Source organism: Ixodes scapularis, unplaced genomic scaffold, assembly GCF_016920785.2.
Source record: "Ixodes scapularis isolate PalLabHiFi unplaced genomic scaffold, ASM1692078v2 PGA_scaffold11__112_contigs__length_91849675, whole genome shotgun sequence".
NCBI lineage: Eukaryota > Metazoa > Arthropoda > Arachnida > Ixodida > Ixodidae > Ixodes > Ixodes scapularis.
In genome coordinates this window covers 22,476,916-22,499,193 of record NW_024609837.1, presented here as the reverse complement: position 1 = coordinate 22,499,193, position 22,278 = coordinate 22,476,916, and the positions used below count along the sequence as shown (strand labels likewise).

Below are 22,278 nucleotides of genomic sequence, written 5' to 3'. Positions count from 1 at the left end.
ATCAGGAATAAAAAGTAGTAAAAAAAGGGGATGGGAAGGGGGGCGCCTGAAACATATTTTGTTGCCCAATGTAATACAGCGAATTCATTCAGGAAACGAATCTAGTTCTGCGAAGTGTAGGGAATGAAAACAAGCATTTCTTTTACCTTATTTCCTTCGAAACACGCGATGTGTAGATCAACCAAAACGAGAAAAACTGAGTAATTGGAATCCCAGACAGATAATAATGACTCTAATATATGCTCTTGTTCGCATATTGGTTTACCGTGGATAATGAAAAAAAAATTCGGAATCCGGAATGTTTAAACAGCTTGGAAATAAGTATCATTCTTGTTTCATTGTCTTGTTGTGTCAGCGATCGTATATACGTATATTTCTACCCGACAAACTTTTCTTTGCATCAGAAAGCGTGTCTTAAACGAACGCGAGACCGTACGTTTTTGCATTATTTTTAGCTCGAGATATAAAAAAAGGTAAGTCCCGCCATATCACTTGGGGAGGGCATCCCTTCTGTAGTTAAATCGAGATTCGCGAAAACAATCAGTGGAGGCATTTGTTTTCATGGTAAAGGCAAAACATGTGCACCTTTGTACTCCCAAACGTACTTTTAGACGTTAGCTAGATTAAATTTGCTCGCATCTCCGTTGTAATGTTGTTTACTTTGTAATTAAAATAATATACACCATAAAAATAACCCATCATGCCTTTCACTGTGCTTTTAGTTGTGTGGACACGAAGTGTAACGGACTAATTTACCATTTCATGCGATGATTTAAAATATTGTGTGTGCATAAAAGAGCTGCGGTCTTACGAATGCCCTGTTGGGCAAGACATTGGGGCCAATTGTGCTCTCGCAGGGGTGATTACCGATGTCCTCGTTCCCGTTTCATTCGCACACAACGCTTTACTAGACCACAGGCGCAGAAAGGTCTCGTGGGTCGAAAGGCCGGTGGATGTGCAGGAGAGATCCCAGCGTGCTAGATGAGGCCAGACGGAAGTTTTTGACATGTGATGCGATATGGGATGTGATATATTTATCGGTTATAAGGAGAACCGCGGCGCCGCAAAAAGGCAAGTCGCCTCGCCCAACCGTCAAGGCCAGCGGGGCCACGTCCAGCTATGATAAAATAGTATCGGAAAGATTAATAAAAAAAAATGGCGATGATGGTTTAAATGAAACCAAAGGAGTACCGGAAACTGCAGCTCGTCACCCTGGAGAAGTTTCTGCCGCTCCTTTCACGCGTGGAACCAACAATCGCGCTACAAAACGGACAAATCACAATGATGCACCATTGTTTTGTTTTTGTCGCGAGTTAAAAACAAATATTATGTCGTTGCTACGCTAAACGCTTTTCAAGTCAGTTTTTGTTTAATATTCACGAGTGAAAAGCCTTCGGGTATTTCAGTCCATGCAGTGGAGAGAAATATTCTTTTATTTCTATTGCAGTAAACCTTTCTGAGAAAAATATATGGTTTTTATGGTTACTAAATAAAACAACTATTTAAAAACAATTTTTGTTTAAACACGAACAGGAGCGAACTTTGTTCACTTCGACCAATCGCCTGACGAGTCTCAATTGACGTCACACTCCACGTGACTCAAAATATGGATTTTGTTTTCGCGGTCTCGGGGCGTGATTATTCCCGGATCTCGTTAAACTAACTTATGTAATGCGCAAGCGCAACTTCGGGCTAAAACTTAGTCACTATTACCTGGAAGACACCTGACATCTATTTCAATCGTTAAACTAAACTCCTAAATCGTCATGATCCCTTTCAGAACCAAAAAGAAAAAATAAAGAAAGAAGACGAAGTGCGCTTTTTATTTACGATTTTCGCAACCGCCAAAGAGCCGCAAAACGCGAAGATCGCAATCTTTTTCCTAACTTCCCGAACCGGCCGCCAAAACAACAACGGCGCCACCGACGGTCTCTTCCTCCTTTCCCGCGCACGCGCAGGAAAACAGCCGCGCCCTCGCCCTCTTTCAAAAACCACGCCGCGCACGGAAGCGAGGGAACCATCCGCCGACTCTGGGAAGCGTCAACAGCGCGCCCGAACACCGCGCGGTTCAGACCGCCTACGCTGCCTCTTCGGAGCTCCGAGCGTTGCAACAACTGACCGTTTCAGGCTGACGTCGTCAGAACTCTTCTCGCGTTAACAAACAGTCGAAGCTACGTGTTGTAGTGTGACTTCAACAACTGGGTGTCGCTGATTTTGGAAGTGTTCCCGCGTACTCGCTCCCCAAGTTCGCGACTTTTGCAACAGCATGGAACGAAGTTTCAAGCTCGAGTCGGAACCCGGCGAAACCAGTGATCCCACGTGACAGATACGAGTGGTCGACTGCACGACGTGGTTCTAGCGTTGAACGTAGACGTGCTGTGTGTTGTGTTTTGTGACAATTTCGCCGGGTGAATTCGTGAATTCGTTTTTGTTTTCTTTTAATTTTGGTGCGTCTGTGTGGTGGTTCCGATGATTGATCAGCTCTTTTAGAACCGGGTGGATGTTTGTGCTTGTGTCGGCGATTGGAATGCGATCTTGTCGTCCGGAGATGTTTGTCTCGGGACTGTTGGGAGGGTGCTTCTTGGCGGTGTTGGTCAGGTCGTCGGCTAGTCACGGTGAGTACGTAACTAAGAATCGTTATATTTTAAAAGGTTTCGCGAAAGAACTGTTGCGTCAGAAGTTTGAAATTCGTGGAAAAACGTTTTCTGTATTTTAAGTTATTGTTCTGGTTTAGGAGGAACGCGCAATTAAAAGAATGATTTAAGACTCACAAATTGTTTTAAGGTGCAGATAGTCCTTCCGATTTTAAGTCATAGAGACGAGAGTACAGCATTAAAATACGGAGAGGGCATCGGAATGTTTTCCGTCTAGATATTCAAGACAATCACTCCTTTCAAAAATGACTCACTAAGTCTTAAACAGTGGTATTATAGGATGCTCAACTTCGAGAATGCAAGATTTGCAAGATAAAATGAGAACCCGAGAAAGAGTTGCCGCACTTTCTATGGTTGGCGTCAATTTCAGAGAAAACAAACAATCCAACTAGAAAACACTACATACCTAAATTATATTACGAATGACGAGATGAGTTAAAGAGTTTTGATGTAATGAATAAGTAAGAGACCGCTTTAACGTACAGTTAGAAATGAAGGTCAGACCAAACATGGAATCGCAAAACTTTAACGAGTTTCTGATAATCAGTGGTGAAAACCATTCCCCTCGCCTTTTCAAAACGAAATTCGGTGCACGTTTGTAGATTACATTTATTTAGGGAAACCCACGGAGTAACGCCATTGCAGCAAAGACAAGATAACTACTCTGATATCGGAGAGATACGAGAAGGTTTGTCACAGTCTAGAATACTTTCCGGTAGAATCTCGAGTATCCTTATCCCTGCAGGCGTCGTAATTTTTGCGACAAGTACACCGCATTTCGTAAAACAGACCGGTTCATAACGGTCCAGAAAACCCGGAACACATCTATAAACCTCTGCGGCGCTTGTCACCCGGGCGAAAAATGCCGAATCACTGGGCTATGGACGCATGCACGCCTTCTCGTGTTTCGTGGTAGAGAGCTACTACGCGAGCGCATGACGCCTTCTACAGCTCAATGAACAAAGATGGTAGCGCTCAGAAGGTGATTATTGGAAATGTCTATAGTATATAGTCATAGCCTAAGAAAGGCTGGGTGCAGCTCGTTGCGTTTAAGACTAATGGCTTACTTAACCTTCGGCGCTTTTATTGGCAAAATATGTTTACGGAGGAATAATGAAATGCGGGGAGAATCACACGCACCCGGCGTTGCTTGAAGTGGCAGTGACTGTAACAACTGTCAATTAAAAAGAAACAATACATTTACTTTATTTTTAGATTCTCAAATCGAGACTCAAATACCACTTTCACTTAGCGGGTTCTAAAAAAAAAAAAAAAAAAAAAAAGGAATACCCTTTTGAAAAGTAAAGACGGATCACAAAAGACTCACCTCCGATTGCATACGCAAAATGTGAATGAATACGTCGAATAGACGTACGAATGAGTGAGCCGTATTTCGCGGTCTTGTTGATACGTAATTGCACGTTCGACGTCGTTGCTCGAAATCACGTGGAACTCGCACGTAAAGCTGTACAAACTTTAAAGTCCTCACGTGCGTGCTTCCTTCGCAGACAGGAATAAGCTAAACGCTAGAACACCATATTGTAATAATTCATGGCAGCAGTCAAAAATCCTAATCTAAATAAAAAAGCTTAAGAACGATTTCTCTTTTTTTCGGTGGTGCGACGTTACAGCAAATTACCAGAATTCAAACGCGAGAAGCCAAGTCAGAATAAGCACAGGAGGTCTCCTGACTCCTGATGCAACTCGCGCACGCTGTCCAGGATTGCGTGTAAAGTCCCAGGAAAAGTTGTGGATCTCAGCCAATAAGCTTAGGACTGCCGAGAAGGCAACCCGCCCTTACGATAGTGAGTGCCTCAATCCACCAATATGTGGTTTGTCGGTCACAGGATGCAGACGGTGTTTCGTGTGTTGAATGACTCGAGTTATTGGCTGTGAATACATTAAAATCGCTTCTCCATTGAAAGACAAAACGTCATATAAGTACTCGCCATAAAATCATCCTGTTTTACGCAACCACACTTAAAACAGCTGAGCCTTTCCTCAGGTAGCACGCTAATAATTTTTTTAAATTTTGGGCTTTCTTTAGCTCTACTTTTTTACACACAAAAATAAAAACGTCGGCCCAAAGAACTGTGCTACCTAGATCCAATTCCTTTTTTTTTCTTATGTTTTTTTCTTAACTCTGTCAACGATACATAAAACAGGTTGGGCGTACTACAATACCTTATCTCGCCTAACAACAGCCAATGCAAGAAGCCTCCATGTCCAAACCAGGAGTCGGTTTAAAACCACGTGGCTGAGCGTCATGACGTGCGTACCATAATGGGCTAAAACGCGCACAATGATAGGCACGTCGGAGCAGCATGCCACGTGGTTTCTAACTGGCTCGTAATTGGACCTGGCGCTTCGTAGTTCAATCTTCAGATGGCACATTGCGATGACTTACTTTTCAATATCTGATGTAGTGACTTGGCAAGTTATACTCAACCGGATCGCAGGCGGTAAGGTAAACTGGACTCGTGTCGTGGTAGTTTCAATACCGGAGATTTCCTTGTGGGAGTTCTGGTATGTGGTTGACGGACTCTGTTTATTAGCCTGTAGAGTCTCTGTGCATCAAGGTAAAGTAGAGCAATGGGCTCAACTCGTCCGGATGGTTGATTTTCAACAGGCCTTTAGCCGTAAACCCGCCGGCAATATGAAGGTGAACACCTTACCTGGATTCTTGCCTGTTTTACGGCTCCCTAAAGCTATATTAACTTTCAACGTCTCCAATGGTACGTGGCTTGGGGTGTAAACTTTGCGTTCTAGCCCTCTTCTGGAACAGAGCTTGTTCCAAAACTTGCAGGAGCGTCAAAAACAAGAAAACAAGAAGAGGTTTGTTCACCTTCATTTCGATCACGGGTGTACATGCCCATTTGCAAAGGAAGTAAAGCAGCGCAACTCTACCACACTTGCCCCTTAATGCAAGACAGGCATCGGTTAGCAGAATGTTTTTTTACAGCCATTTTGATATCATCAAGAGTGCGAAGCGATGGCCGTCAAAATCTGCATCAACCGCACTTAAGTCGAGAAAACACCTCATTTGCTTGAGAACGGTTCTCCTCCTTATTCACTGTGTTCAAGCGGCGTTTGGTTCCACCTTTCCTAACATACTTATCTCCGCACATATAAAACATTTTTTTTATAATTTTAAGAAATAGTTTAGATACTGCCAGATGCTTTTTTTAAGCAAGAGCGGTTAGATTGGGCAGAAAATTTGAAAACTCAAGTTTGCAACGCGCAGCAAATGAAAAAAAAAAAAAGTAATATTTGTATAAAACAAAATCTTTTTATTGAAAATTGTTTTCGTATTGAAATGGACACGGGAAAATGAAACTAGAAAATGGAGAAGTGTACGCAACAAAAACAGTTTAAAGCGGAGCCTCTATTTTTATTCGGCGCGTATGATGTAATTAGGAATGTCTTGCTTGTTTCCGTTTATATTTATGTTTCTTACTATTTTCTGTTAGCGGTGGCTTCATTCCGTCTGATGTCAAAGATAATTTTAAGGGAAAGAAAAACTTTAGCAAACTGATTCCTGCAGAATACCTTCGTGATATTCGACACGCAAACGAAGTCGTGTTTTAATACGCCTCTCAAATCCTGGAATACGAGCATCACTCGTTTCTTGAATTGGAACTACACATGATACCATCGATTCAGCGCCGATTAAGTAATGTGCTTTAATACTTCAAGATGCGCGCGGGACGGGGTAGGACATTTGGTCTGGACGTATCATGCATGATAAGGGCCCACTCACCGTGGTGCGGAAAGAGACGTCTAAAATGTAGGGGGGGTGGGCAAGCAGCGGTTCGAATCAAAAAGGCACTGCTTCATCCATAGCTTTCGAAGTGCCAAGGAAATCTGCAACCATAGCCTCTGATATACTGACAAAGCCTGGCAGATCGCCACGAGAAGCGGCCGCCGAAACGGAAAAGGGGGAGGGGCAGACAACGGATGAGAGGAGAGCCACGTAACTGGTGCCCCGTTGCGGCGAGAAGCCGAAACACACTTCTCTCGAGCGAACAAGTGTGTTTCGGGTCCTCGCCGCTGCAGAACTGTGCGCTGCCGTCCAGGTTCCCCGAGAAATGGCTTTTTGATGCTCTATGCTACCAGGTCCTCGCGGTTTGAATCTGCGACAGGGCACTCTATGACTCTGTCGTTGAACTGACAGGGTTTGCGAGTATAGAGGAGCCTAAGCTACAACATACGAGCTCTCTTTCTGCAGCGTTAAAGATCGACACTGCTCTTTTTCATTGGAACAGATGTCCGTACATTCCTATAAAACATGCTTCACGCAAATAATCAGAATGTAATGTTTGGCTACTTTCCTTAAAAAAAAAACAAAAAAACATGGAGTTACATGTTTAGTTATATCCTCGAGGATAACGAACGTGATATTCATATTTACGGTATAAAACTACGCTAGAATCAACCTCTATTTCATTTCTTGAAGAAAGTGATTCCGCTTCCCTTTAATCACCTGGTATAAGAGTGTTCTCTGGCACAAGAGTGTTCGAAGCTTTACAAGTGGCATGCGGCGGCAATCGCTTCCGGACAGATTCCTTTCAAAGCAAAACGCTTGGAGTATGCGCCTTTGCCCGTTGACACCGAAAAATAGCACAGATTCAAACGCAATCTGCTGACAAGTCGTCGAAATGACCTTTCCTCTTACCCTTTCTCTTACCAAAAGATAACAGTCAGTCCACGGCAATTGAGGTCTCCCCCCCCCCCCCCCCCCACCCTTCTTTCCTTTTGATTTCTCTGTACTGTCCTCCATAAGCCACACTGGAAGAGAGCAGGATTCTGCAGTCTCAGTCGCATGCATAATTGGGCAAAGCTTCTCTGGTTGGCAATAAGCGGAAAAGTCCGCAATACCCGCCAATTCGTGTCGCGCTAAGCGGCCTTGTGGGGACACAAGGCGGCCTGGCCTCGTGGCCCTCCCCTCATTACATCGATCGCGGAATGGAAAATTAACGGATGGCGCTCTTATTCGGGCGATGGTCGCGGCTGTAATTGCCGGGGAGGGGACCGACGGAGCACGAGCTCGGAATACGAACCGCCGGAAGTGCCCGCTGTTCGGTGGTCTCGGTGAGCCGCAGCTCGCTTCCGCTCCTAATAATGCTGTCCGCGCCAATCCGCGTGCTTAAAAAAAAAAAAAAAAATGTTACATTGAAGTCGTGTACGCCAAAAAAGAGGCTATTGTAATTAAGGGTTTGACTCTGACGGTTCACTTAAATTGGGCTACGAAAAATGAATACCACAATGGTGAATGTTACACTTCCTAGTAGCACATTTCTTTGGGATAAAAGTTGTTTTCTGCCTGGGAATTTAGGGCCTTCAAAAATGTCAGAAGAAGCCAAAGTCAAGCCAAACTTGACCATTTTTGGGCGTACAGAGTTTTGATATAATGGCCATAATTCGCCAGACCAGTCAAGTTAGGCATCACTGCTGGTAGTTCGGCTGTCATGTGGCAGTTCTGAGCCTAAATTGCCAAGCAAATGCCTGATTTAGGATTGACTACTGGTTTTTCGGTTCATTCATGACATCTTTGGTTCAAGTTTGGAATCATTGGCAATTATGCGGCGAGCCAGAAAAAAAGCCAAAGAAAAGTACAGTGGGACTAACTAAGACCCCGGAGCAAAACAGCATTAGGCTCGAATTAAGTCCCCTAGGATAGCGGAGCATGTGCAAAGTTAGGGGCGTGTTCTGCCATGCTACCAGGACTCATGCAGTTTGCCTGTCCAGATATAAATCCGTTCCAATAAAGCGCTTTTTTCTTCTATAGCAATCCTCGTGCCACGGTTCTTGTTAATTCTTGGAATTCCGGGTCATCGATCTAGCCAGAAAAGACCACCACACAAAATGGCAGGAAATTTTGCCCAAATTACCTTCACCTGCATTCCAGATGTCCTTGGGCATGCAGGGCACCAGCCAGGATACATGATAGCAATTGCACATCTACGAGTGGAAGCGTACCGTCCCGGCTAGTGTGCTTATTCCGTGCAAGCTCGTGACGTAATTATAATCATACATGAGTTAGAATGAGTAACCAACACCTGCTGCATTAGGTCCGAATAGATAACTGTTGCATTGCTACGATTGCATTTAATTTTGACGATTGGCCACTAAACTCTGATTATAATGTGCCAACAAACGATTATGTTTATAACGTGAATGAGCGAGTTGTAAGTAGCTAGTTGGCCAGTTATCATGTCTACCGCGGGGAACAAGTTTATTCTGGAGAATTCGTTTCTGCTATTTATGAGCCGATGTGCAGACACGCAAGTTTGAGCGCGTTACTAACGAGCTAATTATTCGAAGTAGGCATAAATGCACGACAATAGAGTTCCTTTTATTATGAATTGTCTCTATCGTAAAGACGACGCACGGAGATTAAAAAAAGAATAAACAAATTAACGGGAACTTCAGAGCTACAGTAATCGTCTGTTCCAGCTTTGTTATAGGAGCAGCTCGTCAGACAAGTCATAAGAGCGCCGCCAAAATCAGAAAAATGCATAAATTGCGATTGAGAAAGACTAAACCATACCAAAATTTAGGTTATTTACACATATAAAGATCTTCATAAATAAACTCTGGAGAAATACTGACGAACGGTGACTGTTATTTTTGTTGGTTTAAATAACGTCCACACGGAACGAATCACTCGCACTGAAGCAAACAACCAAACAATAAGAAAGTAATGTTGTTTTTTCTAAGCTAAAATTTGATTTTTTGAAAGACCTAGCAGAATCAACAAATCTGTTTTCGGTTTGCTCCCAACGGCGGGAGAGGATTGGAACTGAATCCGCCTGTTCTTTCTGGGCGCATAGCAAACAGCACGAACGAGCATCAAAGATTGCTTTTCTTATGTTTCTTTGTTTTCATGCTCCCTTTTTTGCTACCTTGTTTTCGTGGCATTATGCTTCTTTTATTTGATCTATTTTACTCTCTGCTTGTTCCAAGATTACAATTGTTTTGAATTCGTGTACCTTCACCGCCGTATCTCAGATGTTGAAATTCTCAGCGGAAATTCTCCCAGACGACGTTATACGTAACAACGGTGAGCAATTTTCTCACGGGGCTCTTCTGCTCAGCTGCCTAGGTTAACAATTTCATCACCGAGTCTTTGTGAGACGATTCGGTTGTAAATTTTACGGATTTGACACTTTTTTTTTCGTCTTTCCGTTGTTGGGGAAACCGGTATTGTCTTGCCAACCTTCATTTTTCTTGTGGCCATACATATTGCGATCTCTTATTGGATTTGCGTTGCTGCGTTGTTAGCAAAACATTCCGGCTCTTCTAATGATGCGTTGCAAGAGCAATGGCGAGCGTGGTTTCGAAATTGCACTGATTTGCCGGGCCCATCAGCTAGACCAATCGTGTTTCTTGAATTAGCTTCGTCAGCAGACGCTTTTTGACTTAACAATAAAATAAAAAAAAAAACTAAGAAAACTTGTGTTCACTTGAGCTTCGCCTTAACACAACGCGATAGCGTTATCAGGTCCCGTTCTTAGGCCTTCTCATATAAACGAGTGATCGTTGCCAAGCCACGCAAGCGCGTACATGTGGTCTAGTCGCTAGCGTCACGTCTCACGCGACATCACACGTGACTCTGACGTCATGACCTTATCTATCCGCTAATTGCGGCGGGAAAATGTTCCGCCAAATTTGGCGGTAAAATTTTCCGCTAAATTTGGCGAGAAAAGTTTTCATTACATTTGGCGGGAAAAGTTACCCATCAAGATATAGCGTGTAAATCATATAACGGAACACGAGCAGCCACGCGTGACGTCACGTCTGGCACAAGTGACTTCGCACGTTGCATGATGGAAATTTTTGGCCGCGGCGGACGCCGGATTTTCTGCGACAGGAGCACCCGAACGCTTTCGCGTTAATGTCGAGAAGGCACCAATATTGTTTAATATTGAGGGTAAAAAAGAGGTTGCAGCTTAAAACGGAGTAATGATACAAATGGTTGGTAAAGCGACGGATTGTAGGGAATTATATCTTGTTGGAAACTTGGACAGCTACGTAAACCGTCTCTCTATTTTATTTATACCTTACAGCGCCTTAAATGGGTGTTTTCGTTTAGTAGTGCAAAACTTCGCTTAACAGGTTTTACGATAAAATGTAGGCGGTTTTTAAAGTTTTAGGCTAGGTGACGGAAGTTGGCGCTCAATAGTAAGACTACTGTCATTAGAAATCTATTTATTCTTCCATCTATTCATTCATTCGTTTTAAGTAATTATTTCTTACAGTCGTTGACAAGTCAGATAGGGCAGAGTGCGGTGAATAAGTGTGGCGTTTTTCTGCCTTGCTACTCACTCCTGGTTCTTGCCAGCGTTGTACGGAACGGCGTTCCAAGGAACGGCGTTCCTGGAACGCGTTCCTTTTAGGAGGAACGAAGGAACGCCGCCGTTCCATTTTGCATCGCTGAAACTGGAACGGGAACGCGTTACATTTTTACTGGAACGGAAAGAGTAACGGCGTTCCTTTTTTCGTCCAGTGGGGTCATTTTTATTTTATTTAAAACAGGAAAATTTTGACAGTACAAAAACAATATCTTTACGAAGTGCAGGATCTCGTTAACTTTTTGGCTGCTAATCTTATGGATAATTTTGTGTGGTCCTCGCTTGCATATAGTTTCGGGTGCAGGAGAGCTGGTGGACATTGATTCTTTTTTGAGTGCCCGAAACTGCGACTCAAAAAGCTAAACTTTTAGTCGTAGGAAAAGACAAAGGGGGTCATTTCAAACTCGGCTACTTTTTTGGTTTCACGAATCCTCATATACCAACACCCAGAAATCTAAGGCCAACTACAGCCATTTCTGAACTTCCCTAACGAGACCTACAGTTACAAGATCAGAGGTTGCCAGACATGTAACGCACCCTGTATCCCAAACATTGGTCACTTAAAAAAAAAAAAAACACAAAAAAATAACCTTTATTTCTTCTCTTGTCCCCTGCCTTCAAACTGAACAACAAATCCAACCTTCACAAAGAAGTATTTGTAGTTTGCAAGACTGACTTTCAAAAATCCCTACCCGCTCTTGTACTTGCTCGTCTTGCGGACAGCAACATCGAGAAGCAACTGTTGTTAAGTTCTAACAAGGGACTTTGTTAAATTGAAACGTTCGAGGTTGTTGTATAACGCTCGTGCAATGTGGTTACATTTGGCTCGTCTCAATTGTCCTCTACAAAAATGAGTATGGTTAAAAGCTGAGATTTTTAACTTGAATATATCAACAAATAAAACCCTGCTTCCGCTTGTTTTCTTCTTCTGGTGCCCTTCCATCGAGACATACAAACTCGTATCGTATATTGCATATTGATGGGATAGGTAAAAAAGAAAACAATCTTTGCTTGATTTAACTAAATATGGTAATTAGCAAAATACAAATGTAACGTATAGGTAACGATACGTTCCATTTTCTACGCTGTAACGGGAACGAGTTCCTTTTTCACAGATGGAACTTGTAACGGGAACGCGTTCCAAAAATCAGAAGGAAGGAGGAACGAGCTTTCGTTCCTTTTTTTGAGGAACGTGTACAACACTGGTTCTTGCTGAAAGGTGCTCTCAACTTCAGTGATCTCATGGACTGCCTAATGATAAGAAGAAAATCTTAGTTGTCTACGCTCTCTTATGCTTTAATACATGCACTTTAGGGCTAAGTAGAAACAATACCGTTGCGTGAAGTTAGAAATAGCCTCTGGTCTGTTACTGTAGTTCCACACAATGAAATCTAGGCTCGCTCATAATTTCAGCACTCTGACGAAGATTGACGATGCAAATTATTAGAGTATTCTCCTCAGCTCTTTCTCTTCGAGGTATCCTTTATTCATGGTCTTTCTACTTTTACATCGCAGGTGACCGGAGCGCCACCTCTCACACCAGCGGATATCCGGAGAACGAGAGGAGAAACGACGTCGCGCACCGGCAGCTTGTCTTCGATGGTGCGTACGCTCGCCATTGTACACACTCATACGCAAACTACTAGTATACGCGAGTGAACTATATTGACAGTCTTGGAGGAAAACGCCTAAAAAAAAGGACAGAAGAAAACATTCCGAGGACACCTAAACACTTCTTATGAGTTGTGAATGCGAAAGCATCAATGTCGTTCTTCCACTCCCTTGGTTCGTCTGCGGTGTAGTGGCGTAGACGGCCACGTTTTGCTACTGCCGAGGTTGCGGCCACCGATGATATAAATGCCTCAAGCGCCGCTATGTTCTTCGGCGTCGAGAGGAGCAAAAACAACCGTAGCCCCCTTTCCCCTTGCCCTCCTGGCGGCGATGACTCGAGAGCGACTGCCGAGCGTGCTCCTTCCTGGCTTGTATGCGGGCCGGAGCGCCATGAAGAGGGCTCCTCCGTGGGGTGGCGTTCCTTGGAACTATGACGCGTCCGAGCCAGTGGCTATCTAGGAGCCGTTTCACTGGGAATTTCTTTCGCGTTTTTCGTGGTTACAGACGCCACCGGTTCCGCTCCATGGGAAAGTTAATGCTTTCGCATTAATAGATGCTAATATTAAACGGCCAACTTTTAACTGAATGGTTATTTTGAAAACACACGAGCGAAACGACAAGAAACATAAAACATATGCTCAAAAAGCAATAAATTGAGAAAGGCTACGCCCCATAACGCATGACCTGCTCACTAAGAATATCCACATATCCCATAACAGGAAGCGCTAGCAAAGGGACGCAGCGCTATCGAAGATGTGATCACAATGTACTGCCAATTCGCAGCACATTGTGAACGCTAGAATGCAAACTAGATTTTAAAGGGGTTAAAAGTGGTGAGCAAAGTAACAACAAGGAAATGCGCACGAATATCGTGAAGCTGTCTTTGTCATATTTCATGGCAATGATGTCTGTGTGCGCCCTTTTGCTATTCTTCGTTTCAGCTTATCTCCGAGCGCCGCCTAAGGCTGGGGGACAGTTCACAACTTCCAAAATCCGTTCGTATGCCGCACAAAGTAATCCGCAACACTAAAATTTTATAAATAGTTTGTTCGTGTACGAACATTTCAAACTTTCTTGAAAGGTCCTGATGAAAACTAATTATTAAAAATAAATACGATAAATGACGTTCCACGTTTTTAATAATGTAGTAATCAATATAATTCGACAAAAAATGATTACTTTTTGGCAACGCGTCGCTTACTACACTTTTGTTTTCGCGTGATTTTATGTTCTCAGTGGCCGAATCGTATGCTTGTAGTTCGGCACTTTTCCCGCCCAGTTACTTGAGAATATCCTTTGGTTGTCTCGTTTCCTAATTTCCACACACAACGCAAGAAGAAGAAAGGTACACTTGGGCGTCAGGCGCCACAAATCGTGATGAATGTGTACTCTAGACCTCGTCGGAATTCTCAAATCATACCGCAAAGTTCAACAAACATTGCAGCTGACAGGCGTTGGAAAATCGACGAAAAGTTGATTTGCTCACGGCGCGACACGCTCTCTGATGAAAAATGGATCAAAATCGTTCGTCGAAACAAAGATGAGAGGCAAAATCATGCAATGTCAGTGGAGCAACGAGAAAACGAGTGCTCCAGTGCGATCGGAGGGACGCGGTTTGCTTTTGTTGCTGTTATGCGTTTTCAGGAGCTAGCGTGCTTCTTTGTTCGAATTCGGAGGGAGGGCAACAGTCGACCCAAAGAGGTCGTGAGCTCAACCCGCTTTTGCCGTTGACTCCGGAGGGCACCGCTGCAGAAAGCAAGGGTTTGGGCACCGAACGTTACCAACTTCCGTGTTCCGGCCCTGTGCGGCCTTCCCTGCCGGACTGCATCAGTGCGATGACCGTCCCCGAAGCCCAGAAGTCACCGTACCGAACAGGGATTTCAATCCACGACACGAAATGGTATTTTTAATCGTGTTGCAGACGATACCGTCGATACTCCCCGTATCAGATGGAAATGTTTTCCTAAACTCCTTTGTGCAGTCGACGCGCGGAGTGATATACAACATGTAGCTTTGTCAACGCTCACAGTTAAGTTGAAACGAGGTATAGCGTGGTCTGATAATTATTTTGCGTATATCCGCAAAGAGCAACTTTTGCATTCCGGGGCGTAGCCTTTCCATCTTTACTAGTTTAGCGCAGCGCCTATGTTTTTTTTTTTATGTTTCGATTGTTTGTTTTCAAAATACAAATTCAATGGAAAGTACGCCGTTGCCTGTTAGCATATATTTTTTCTGTCCCTGTCTTTGGGTGTTTTCCTTCAACAATGTGCAACCAATTGTTTGTCGTCTTAATTCGTGGCGAGAAGTTCGGGCCCCGCCGCCTCGCCGATCTTTTTTCAAAACCCAGAGTGAGGATACTCCGACTTCCTCTGATGATGCAAGCACGTGCAATGTCAAGCTTCTATGCCCATTAATATTGAGAACATAACCGCGTGGATAGCGCGTGAACTACCCTGCTGTAAAACCAATTAAACTTTTCGCTATCTCGGTTATGGATCTGGAAATCTGTTTCTGGAAATCCAAAATTCATATTGAAAACAAAGAAATAATCTTTGAAAAACGAAATCAAGATAAAATCCAGACACATTTCCAGTTCTATAATTCCGATAGCGAAAAGTTATACTGGGTTTTTTGGTAGGGTACCGATATGGTGAGGAAAACAGAAGCGCCCCTAGCGAGCTTCTAACCACGAATATGTTGACAGCGGCTTTCCAACCTATGTTTCAACGCTACTCTCACTGATCTCCACCAGGTGGGCTGGATGGTGGATTAAACATATATTTATGGCGCCACCGGAAATAAGCGGCATATCCCAGAAGTTAATATTGGACAGGCTTTCATAACTCTTCCGAACGTTAGTACCAACAACGTCCAAGACGTACAATTTTTTTTTTTATTTGTTCCCAGAAAGCAGTTTTGTTGTCCAATTATAGCACATGCAGACCTGAGACGTTTTCTGGGCATTAATTAAATGTCTGAAATATTTTGAAGGTTTTCATAGATCAAATGTGCATGTCTCACATAAAATGCATAATATTCGGGGTTTACCGCTAATTGGAATTAATAACAACTCGCGCTAAAAAGAAAAAAAGTAAAAAAGCGTGATCCGAAGCATTAACGCAATGTAATAAGAAGCCCCAGCATACGCCCGACTTCCTTGAAGAGAATTTCACTTCCGGTGACTTTACCCGTGTCCGGCTTCGAGAGCTGCTAAGCGCCATCCAGTACCCCATAGTAGAGATCAGTGCTCACTACATATGCATAGCTACTATTGAACCGCATGTTAAAATATTCACATCATATGTTATAAAGGCTCCTTCACGCATCGCAAAACGTAAACATCTCGAAAGATTTTTTTTTTTGAGTTGGCTGATTTTGATTAGGTAATTAGCACGTATTTAAATGCGCTTTAAATACATCACGTTTCTTTGAGTCGTTATTTTGTTCTATATAGCAGTGTTCATTTTACTGAAGTGCGGCATCTTGTAAGGTACAGCGGAATTGAAAAGAGGCCAACCGAACATTTGAACGCCGATTGTCATAGCCTCGTTTACAAATTCTTTTTTTTTTGTATTCCCAACGTGCACGAATTGATCCCTCTAAAGGAAGTTTGCTGATTATCCAAATTTACACTGACATAAAAAAAAACTTTATTGCTTGTGGTTTTTAGTGGCTTATACTAAATTTTAGAAAACGTATCTCAGTGGACAATTCGCATACATTTGTTCAGTTAAAAAAAAAATCTCCCGGCGGAATTAGCATATTGTCCCTAAGAAACAACAATGTTTATGACGCAGTACCCTCTTTAACAAGCACCTCTATCCGTTCTAAACCTGGGGCATCAAAACAAACTATTCGATTTCAGAAAACAAAGATACGCTTGGAAGCACACCTTCTGTGGTACTCTTCATCCGAACGCGTATGTCCACTGCTGAAGAAGTAAATAAAAGTGCTCGAGCCATGTCACCGAGAAGTAATACCGCACATCTCATCTTGCAAAACAGACACTGACGAAATGAAAAAAAAGAGCAAGGAAGTTAAGAAAGGTGAATGGGGCGAGGTAGTGAAAAGGGAAAAAGAAAATATCCTCAAACGGAGGGTAAACAAACACACACACGCACAAACACACGCGCACGCTTGTACGCACGCACGCGCACACACAAAAAAGGAAGAAAAAAGAATCAAGTTGGAAATTCGACAAGGAGTTTTAGATTGGAGAAGTACTCCCAGAAAATTCTACACTGCTGTTTTTGGACAAAGTCCGGGGCTTCAAACAGCATCTGTCATTTCACGCGTCATGATGGAGACAGAGTAAGAAAGGGAGGTAGACAGAAAAATATATATGAAGGAAAACAAGATGGGAAAAAAAAAGGGGGGGGGGGAGAGTTGTAGCAGCCTTGGGCAAAAAAAAAAAAAAGTAAAGGAAAAGGCGGGGAGGGGGGGGAGGGGAGGGGTGTGCCTTCATCACCTTCTAGTTTTCGAATGTAAACAACACAACGGATTCTTTGGAAAAAGCCTGTGTGGAGGAATCTAAAGTGGGGAGGGTAAAAACTCAGAAAAGGGAACTTGTAAAATTATCAAATCTCGAAGAAACCATTCCCAAGAAAAATACGCAGTAGCGGTAAAAATACGTATAAAATATTTTGACATTTGTCAATAATCGATCAGAGCAGACTACAGTGGTGCCGGCTGTTCAATCAATGGCAGGCGCAAGAGCGAAAATTCCTAATCGAAATTCGAGGTACAATTTATATATATTTGGGTGCGGTGGTGTTTTATTGTATAAGTGGTCTTTCTCTCTCTCTCTCTCTCTCTCTTTCCTTTCTCTCTTTCTGTTTTAGGTGTCGTTCTTATCTTAAAGTATCACATTTCGGTGTTTTTTTTTAAATTTATATATAGTTTATCAAACTCTATGGTTGAATGTGCGTCTTCTAGCAATGTACAGCTTCGTGTTTCATTGATTTTTCTTCCTGCGTCTATACTAGTTTCCGTAATGAATGAAGTACGTTGAGTCCGCGAGGTTTCATCTCTCAGCAAATTCATCAAATGACCCGCCTCTGCTAATTGTCCCTGATGACTTTGATGTCAGCTTTTGCTATAGATGCGACGTCAGGGAAAGGAAGAAAAAATAAAGAAGATAGGTGTAGACTTGGTACTGCCATTAGAGCGGTGAATAAAACAAGAAGGACAACAGATGCTGGCTGGTGTTGATTTGAATCCCGGCTCGGTATCGACGAACGGAGGTTGTCGTTCTGGCATCTCGGCTTCCGAAGTGTCGCAATAGACTCAGATGTGGATGTTTTTGTATGAGCCCTCTAGCGCATATAGACGGGGCTCAGCTAAGATCCTAGTCCTCAAGTCTAGACAAGAGGGTAAAAGTGGGTCTTGAATTGTTCCATTTACTCTCGCGTGGATTACGAGTTTTTAGAATGTGCTTCTCGTAGTGTTCTGCCGAGAGAGCGACAAAAACTCGCGCTACAAAATCAGGTATCGAGGCCTCGCGGCGCGTTTACACTCGCGGATTCGCGGCCGGGTTCGTGAGCGGTTTCGCGCAGGCGGAAAGCGGATTTTGAAGCCGGGCGACGAGATCGACTCGCGCTGGCGGAAAATCTGGATATGGGTCCCGGACCGACCCAGATTCACCACCAGCGACGAGGCGGTTTCGCCACCCCGGGTACAAAATCCGCTTTCCGCCTGCGCGGATCCGCCCGCGAATTCGTAACTGCAGACGCACCATTCGTGCTCACTTCTATTGACTTCAATGCGATTCGGTATTTGTTTTACACGCGTTCAATAATTGATTTGGTAATCCAATTATGCCGTGAATATTTAATCATTCGATTATTTCTGTTTTCGTATATATTTTAATATAAAAATGGAAAACATGTAAAGCATACGGCGAAGGGTCTTCTTGTATATAAATCGTTGTCAGACACTGATCTCCGAGCGAAACCTCCAAGTATTTTTGAAAAAATATACGTGTTTTTAATATGTGTCTTGGATGTAGAATCTTGAACATTATATTATCACTTCCGTGTTACGAAGTCATCTGCAAACTGCCAGTCAGTAGTAAGTTTGTTATCGGGATATAACTCTTTTAAGTACAGTTTAACAAGTGAATATTATTTGGTTAGTTTCTTTTTGTTTTAAGTTCTGGCCAGGCAAATTATTAAGCGTTGAGCCAAAGTTTATACCCTTATGTACCAGACGATACCAGTTAAATCCTAAGAACTGTAGACAGCCCTAAATCAAGAATTTGAGAAGCTTTGCTCACGCGCGTTATGTGTCGGTTTCTAGTATCTCTGCTGTCAATAGCGCAGTACGTTTTCTGCCGCGCCTCATCGACCGTATGCTGAAGCGAAAAGAGTGAAACTTGCTGCTGATTGAGCCTTCGTCGCGTAGCAACGAATGTACTTGCGCTACATCGCACGGCACATAGAAGGGTGACTGTTCAATGCCGCTAATTGTCACAAGAAATGGCAATAATTGAATATGTGAATTACCGCGCGATCGATTTCTACGACGAGACTTGACAGGAACACTACGTTTCACACCTGAATGCACCAGGCTTTGAAGGCTGGGTTTTGGCTGGCAACCTTCAGTTATTAGTTTCATAAAACAAAAAAAGGCAACAAAAGCCAAATACTACAGCTTGTTGGGGGTGACGGTGTCAATCGATCACACATCACACCGCGTACCGCTTTGATGTTTGGGAAACCAGCATTTGTACGTCGCCTCATAGAAACCAGCGCGAAAAAAAGTTGAACAGTGACATGCTGTTTCGACGTACCGTGAAGGGAAAGGGATTAGCGGAAAGCAAACGAGAATAGACAAACGGCGCTGGATGGAAAGCATCGGTGGAAGCAGCAAACGTAAACTTCGTTTCACCTTAAAGTCAGAGCGCAGTCAACCCTACGCGCCAAAAAAGCCAATCACGCAGTGTCAAAAGCACACCGTCACACGGCATTCGGAATTGATCCGAGCGTATATTATCACCAGGTACATTAATAAAGCTCAGGCATATGCGTTATGACTATGCGCCTTAAGATTGTGCCTTATACCTCACGTTTTCTAAACTCATTGCGCCCCGACTCATGATGACACGAAGTATAATCGCTTGAGCTAGCGCGCACATTATTGAGCATCTCGACAAAATATACAATCGCTACATTCGCACACTGTTGCAAAAAAGTGCCGCGAATAAAAAAAAAAACAATTCTTCAAGATTATTTTACATTTCCGCGCGTATAGTTCATCGTAAAAATCGGAAAACTCGCTGCAAACATATTTGTATAATATTATGTTACTAGGCGCGCCCTAAGCTGCTGAACAAAGTTTTTTTCCAAGCGCTGCTGCGTTATGACGACAAGGGGAAGTATATGGCTGGCGCGGTGAAACATTTTCTTTAAATGGAGAGCGTTAATAAATTATTTGCCTGCAACCGGCTAGAAGGTTACCCATCATGTCATGAATTGGGATATTCGACGTTATTGATTAGAATGATGAAAGTGCTGCGTCTGTTCTGGAAGCGTACAAAAATGAACTAGGAATGATTAAAAACAAGAATAAACCACTGTGGTTTAAACTATAGTATAACACTACTTCGCGTGCGGCTACGTTTCCGTGTGGATACGCAAACAACAAACAAAAAGGAAGATTCAAGTTGCTCACTTGTTTTCATGACTCTATTAAGTTTCTTTTTTGTCCTCATATAATAAAAACGAGCAACCAAAAAAAAACTCGTTTCACTTGATAGCGTTTGTGTTTCTTCGTGTTGCCTCATGTGCGCTGCCAGGTGACTCAAAAGTTGCTTGAAGTCACATCCGGGCTTTGGAACGCAAAGCCGAAGGCTCAAATGTTATGAGACCGGAATTTATTTGACTGTGGTGGCCTTTACTGGCGACGTTTCGGAGCAGATGCCTGGGTGAGTATCACGCAGTTGTGTACACGCTCCTGAAATGAATTAACTTAATACCGCGTTGCTTGGTACCCAGTCCAAAAGTACAGTGTACGTTACTTGTTACAGCTATATAAAAAGAACGCGTTACCGCGGCTTGAAAGAAACGCTTTCAGTCTTTTTTCGCTACTCTGAATGTGTCGTTTTTTTTGTTTTTTTTTACGAAGTGGTAGCCGCCTTTAATATTGTGTAACGAGTTCATTCAGGGGATGCTGCGGCTATACTGACATATCTCGTGCACGTCCTTTAATGGTTCAAGTAGCCTTTCCCGTCGTGCAAATTGCTGGCACTAGCGGGGGGTGGTAACTAGATTGAGCACTTGTTTCGTACATCCTTCCCTCCAGAAGCAACTAAATACAGTTACTTGTTACTTGGTCAAAAAGTAACGAATATACGTTACTCGTTCCTTTTCTTAAAAAAAAAACTACGTCATTACATTGTTACCAAAAAAGAGGAACTAGATCCATGTAACGTCTCACTTGAAGCGCGTTACGTACCAGTCCGGTGTCAGTAGGTTGTGGCTAGAAAAGTTCTCCGCTCGATTCAGCGGTGAAATATCTCTACCAACCTTCATGGTCTCACGTGACAAGTGACGTCACACAAGGGCATGGTCAGCGTTCAGTGTGACTGCGAATGGCCTGCGTGCAGTAGAGTGTATCTGCAGTTTGTTTGTCTAAACACAAAAAGATACCGGCGATTTTTTTTTTTACAAGTCAGTTTTTTTTTTTTAATTTGTGTGTTTTCAAATAGTATTGGCTTGTCGATCATTTACGCAAATTAATACTTGCGAATTTTATCCTTTGGGAACGCCTCGCCTCTTCCGTGGTAACAATTAGGCCTCACCGTTTCATCCTCACCTATCCTCGCCTGGAGTCCAATAGATCGATGTCACCAAGTGAACTGCGCAGGCGCGCGCATTCCGGAAGTGTTGCCGCCGCCATGCTACTTGTAGTCATCCCTTCCCGGCTGCATAGGGCTGCGCGTACATTATCCTAGATTATTGTTTCGGACGCCCCGGTATCAGCTTAATTCTCTCGTGTGTCTGTACTTCATAAGATTGTGTAGTTTGTGATGCCTTAGTTTGTCAGCAAGCGCGGAAAAAGCAGTTCCAGTCGTTTTATCGCTATCGCTTTGTCGTCTGCTTCACCGTCTTCGTGAATGCGTGAGCACACTGCCGTCAACACAATAATCACACTAAGGCCGCGTGAAAAAAGAAAAGAGAACGACGCCATTACTTGAGCATTCCGGCCGATCGAACGTCTCAATTAATTTGGAAACTGAACATCTAGTTGAATGGCAAAGAACAATAAAGTTCGAGGAACCATGGGCTTGGTGTAGCATCACAGAACAGCATCGAATGTGTTGGTGAAAAACTGAGCTTGGTAGTGCTCAGTCTTGTGCATAACATATAATCAACAATGAATTAAGAGGAGTTAAACAGACATTCTTGGTTAAACGTTGTTTCATTCTGGTTGACAGCCTGTGCGACAGGGTACAGATGAACTGCGGGGAGAAGCCTGTACACAGAGAAGACATTATGTACAGGAAGGCTATGCCTGACGCGCCGTAACAATTGTCATCTATCAAAAAGAAGCAATCATGTAAGATACCTGAAAAATCGGGATGGGGATGAGTTTTCTTGCAGAGTTTCAATTCAGTTTTATTTTGTTTTCGCAAGCTCCGAACGCTGACACTCGCCCGA

At 43.2% G+C, this 22,278-nt stretch overlaps 1 protein-coding gene across 1 annotated transcript in view; it reads left to right on the top strand.

Annotated features, from left to right (window-relative positions):
- Positions 1-2,527: 2,527 nt before the first annotated feature.
- Positions 2,528-22,278, top strand: part of LOC8041106 (lachesin) — a 150,135-nt gene continuing 130,384 nt past the window's right edge. The window contains exons 1-2 of the mRNA XM_029989206.4: positions 2,528-2,615; positions 12,524-12,610. Coding sequence (XP_029845066.4) covers positions 2,528-2,615; positions 12,524-12,610 — 175 coding nt within the window. The remainder of the gene's footprint in view (positions 2,616-12,523; positions 12,611-22,278) is intronic.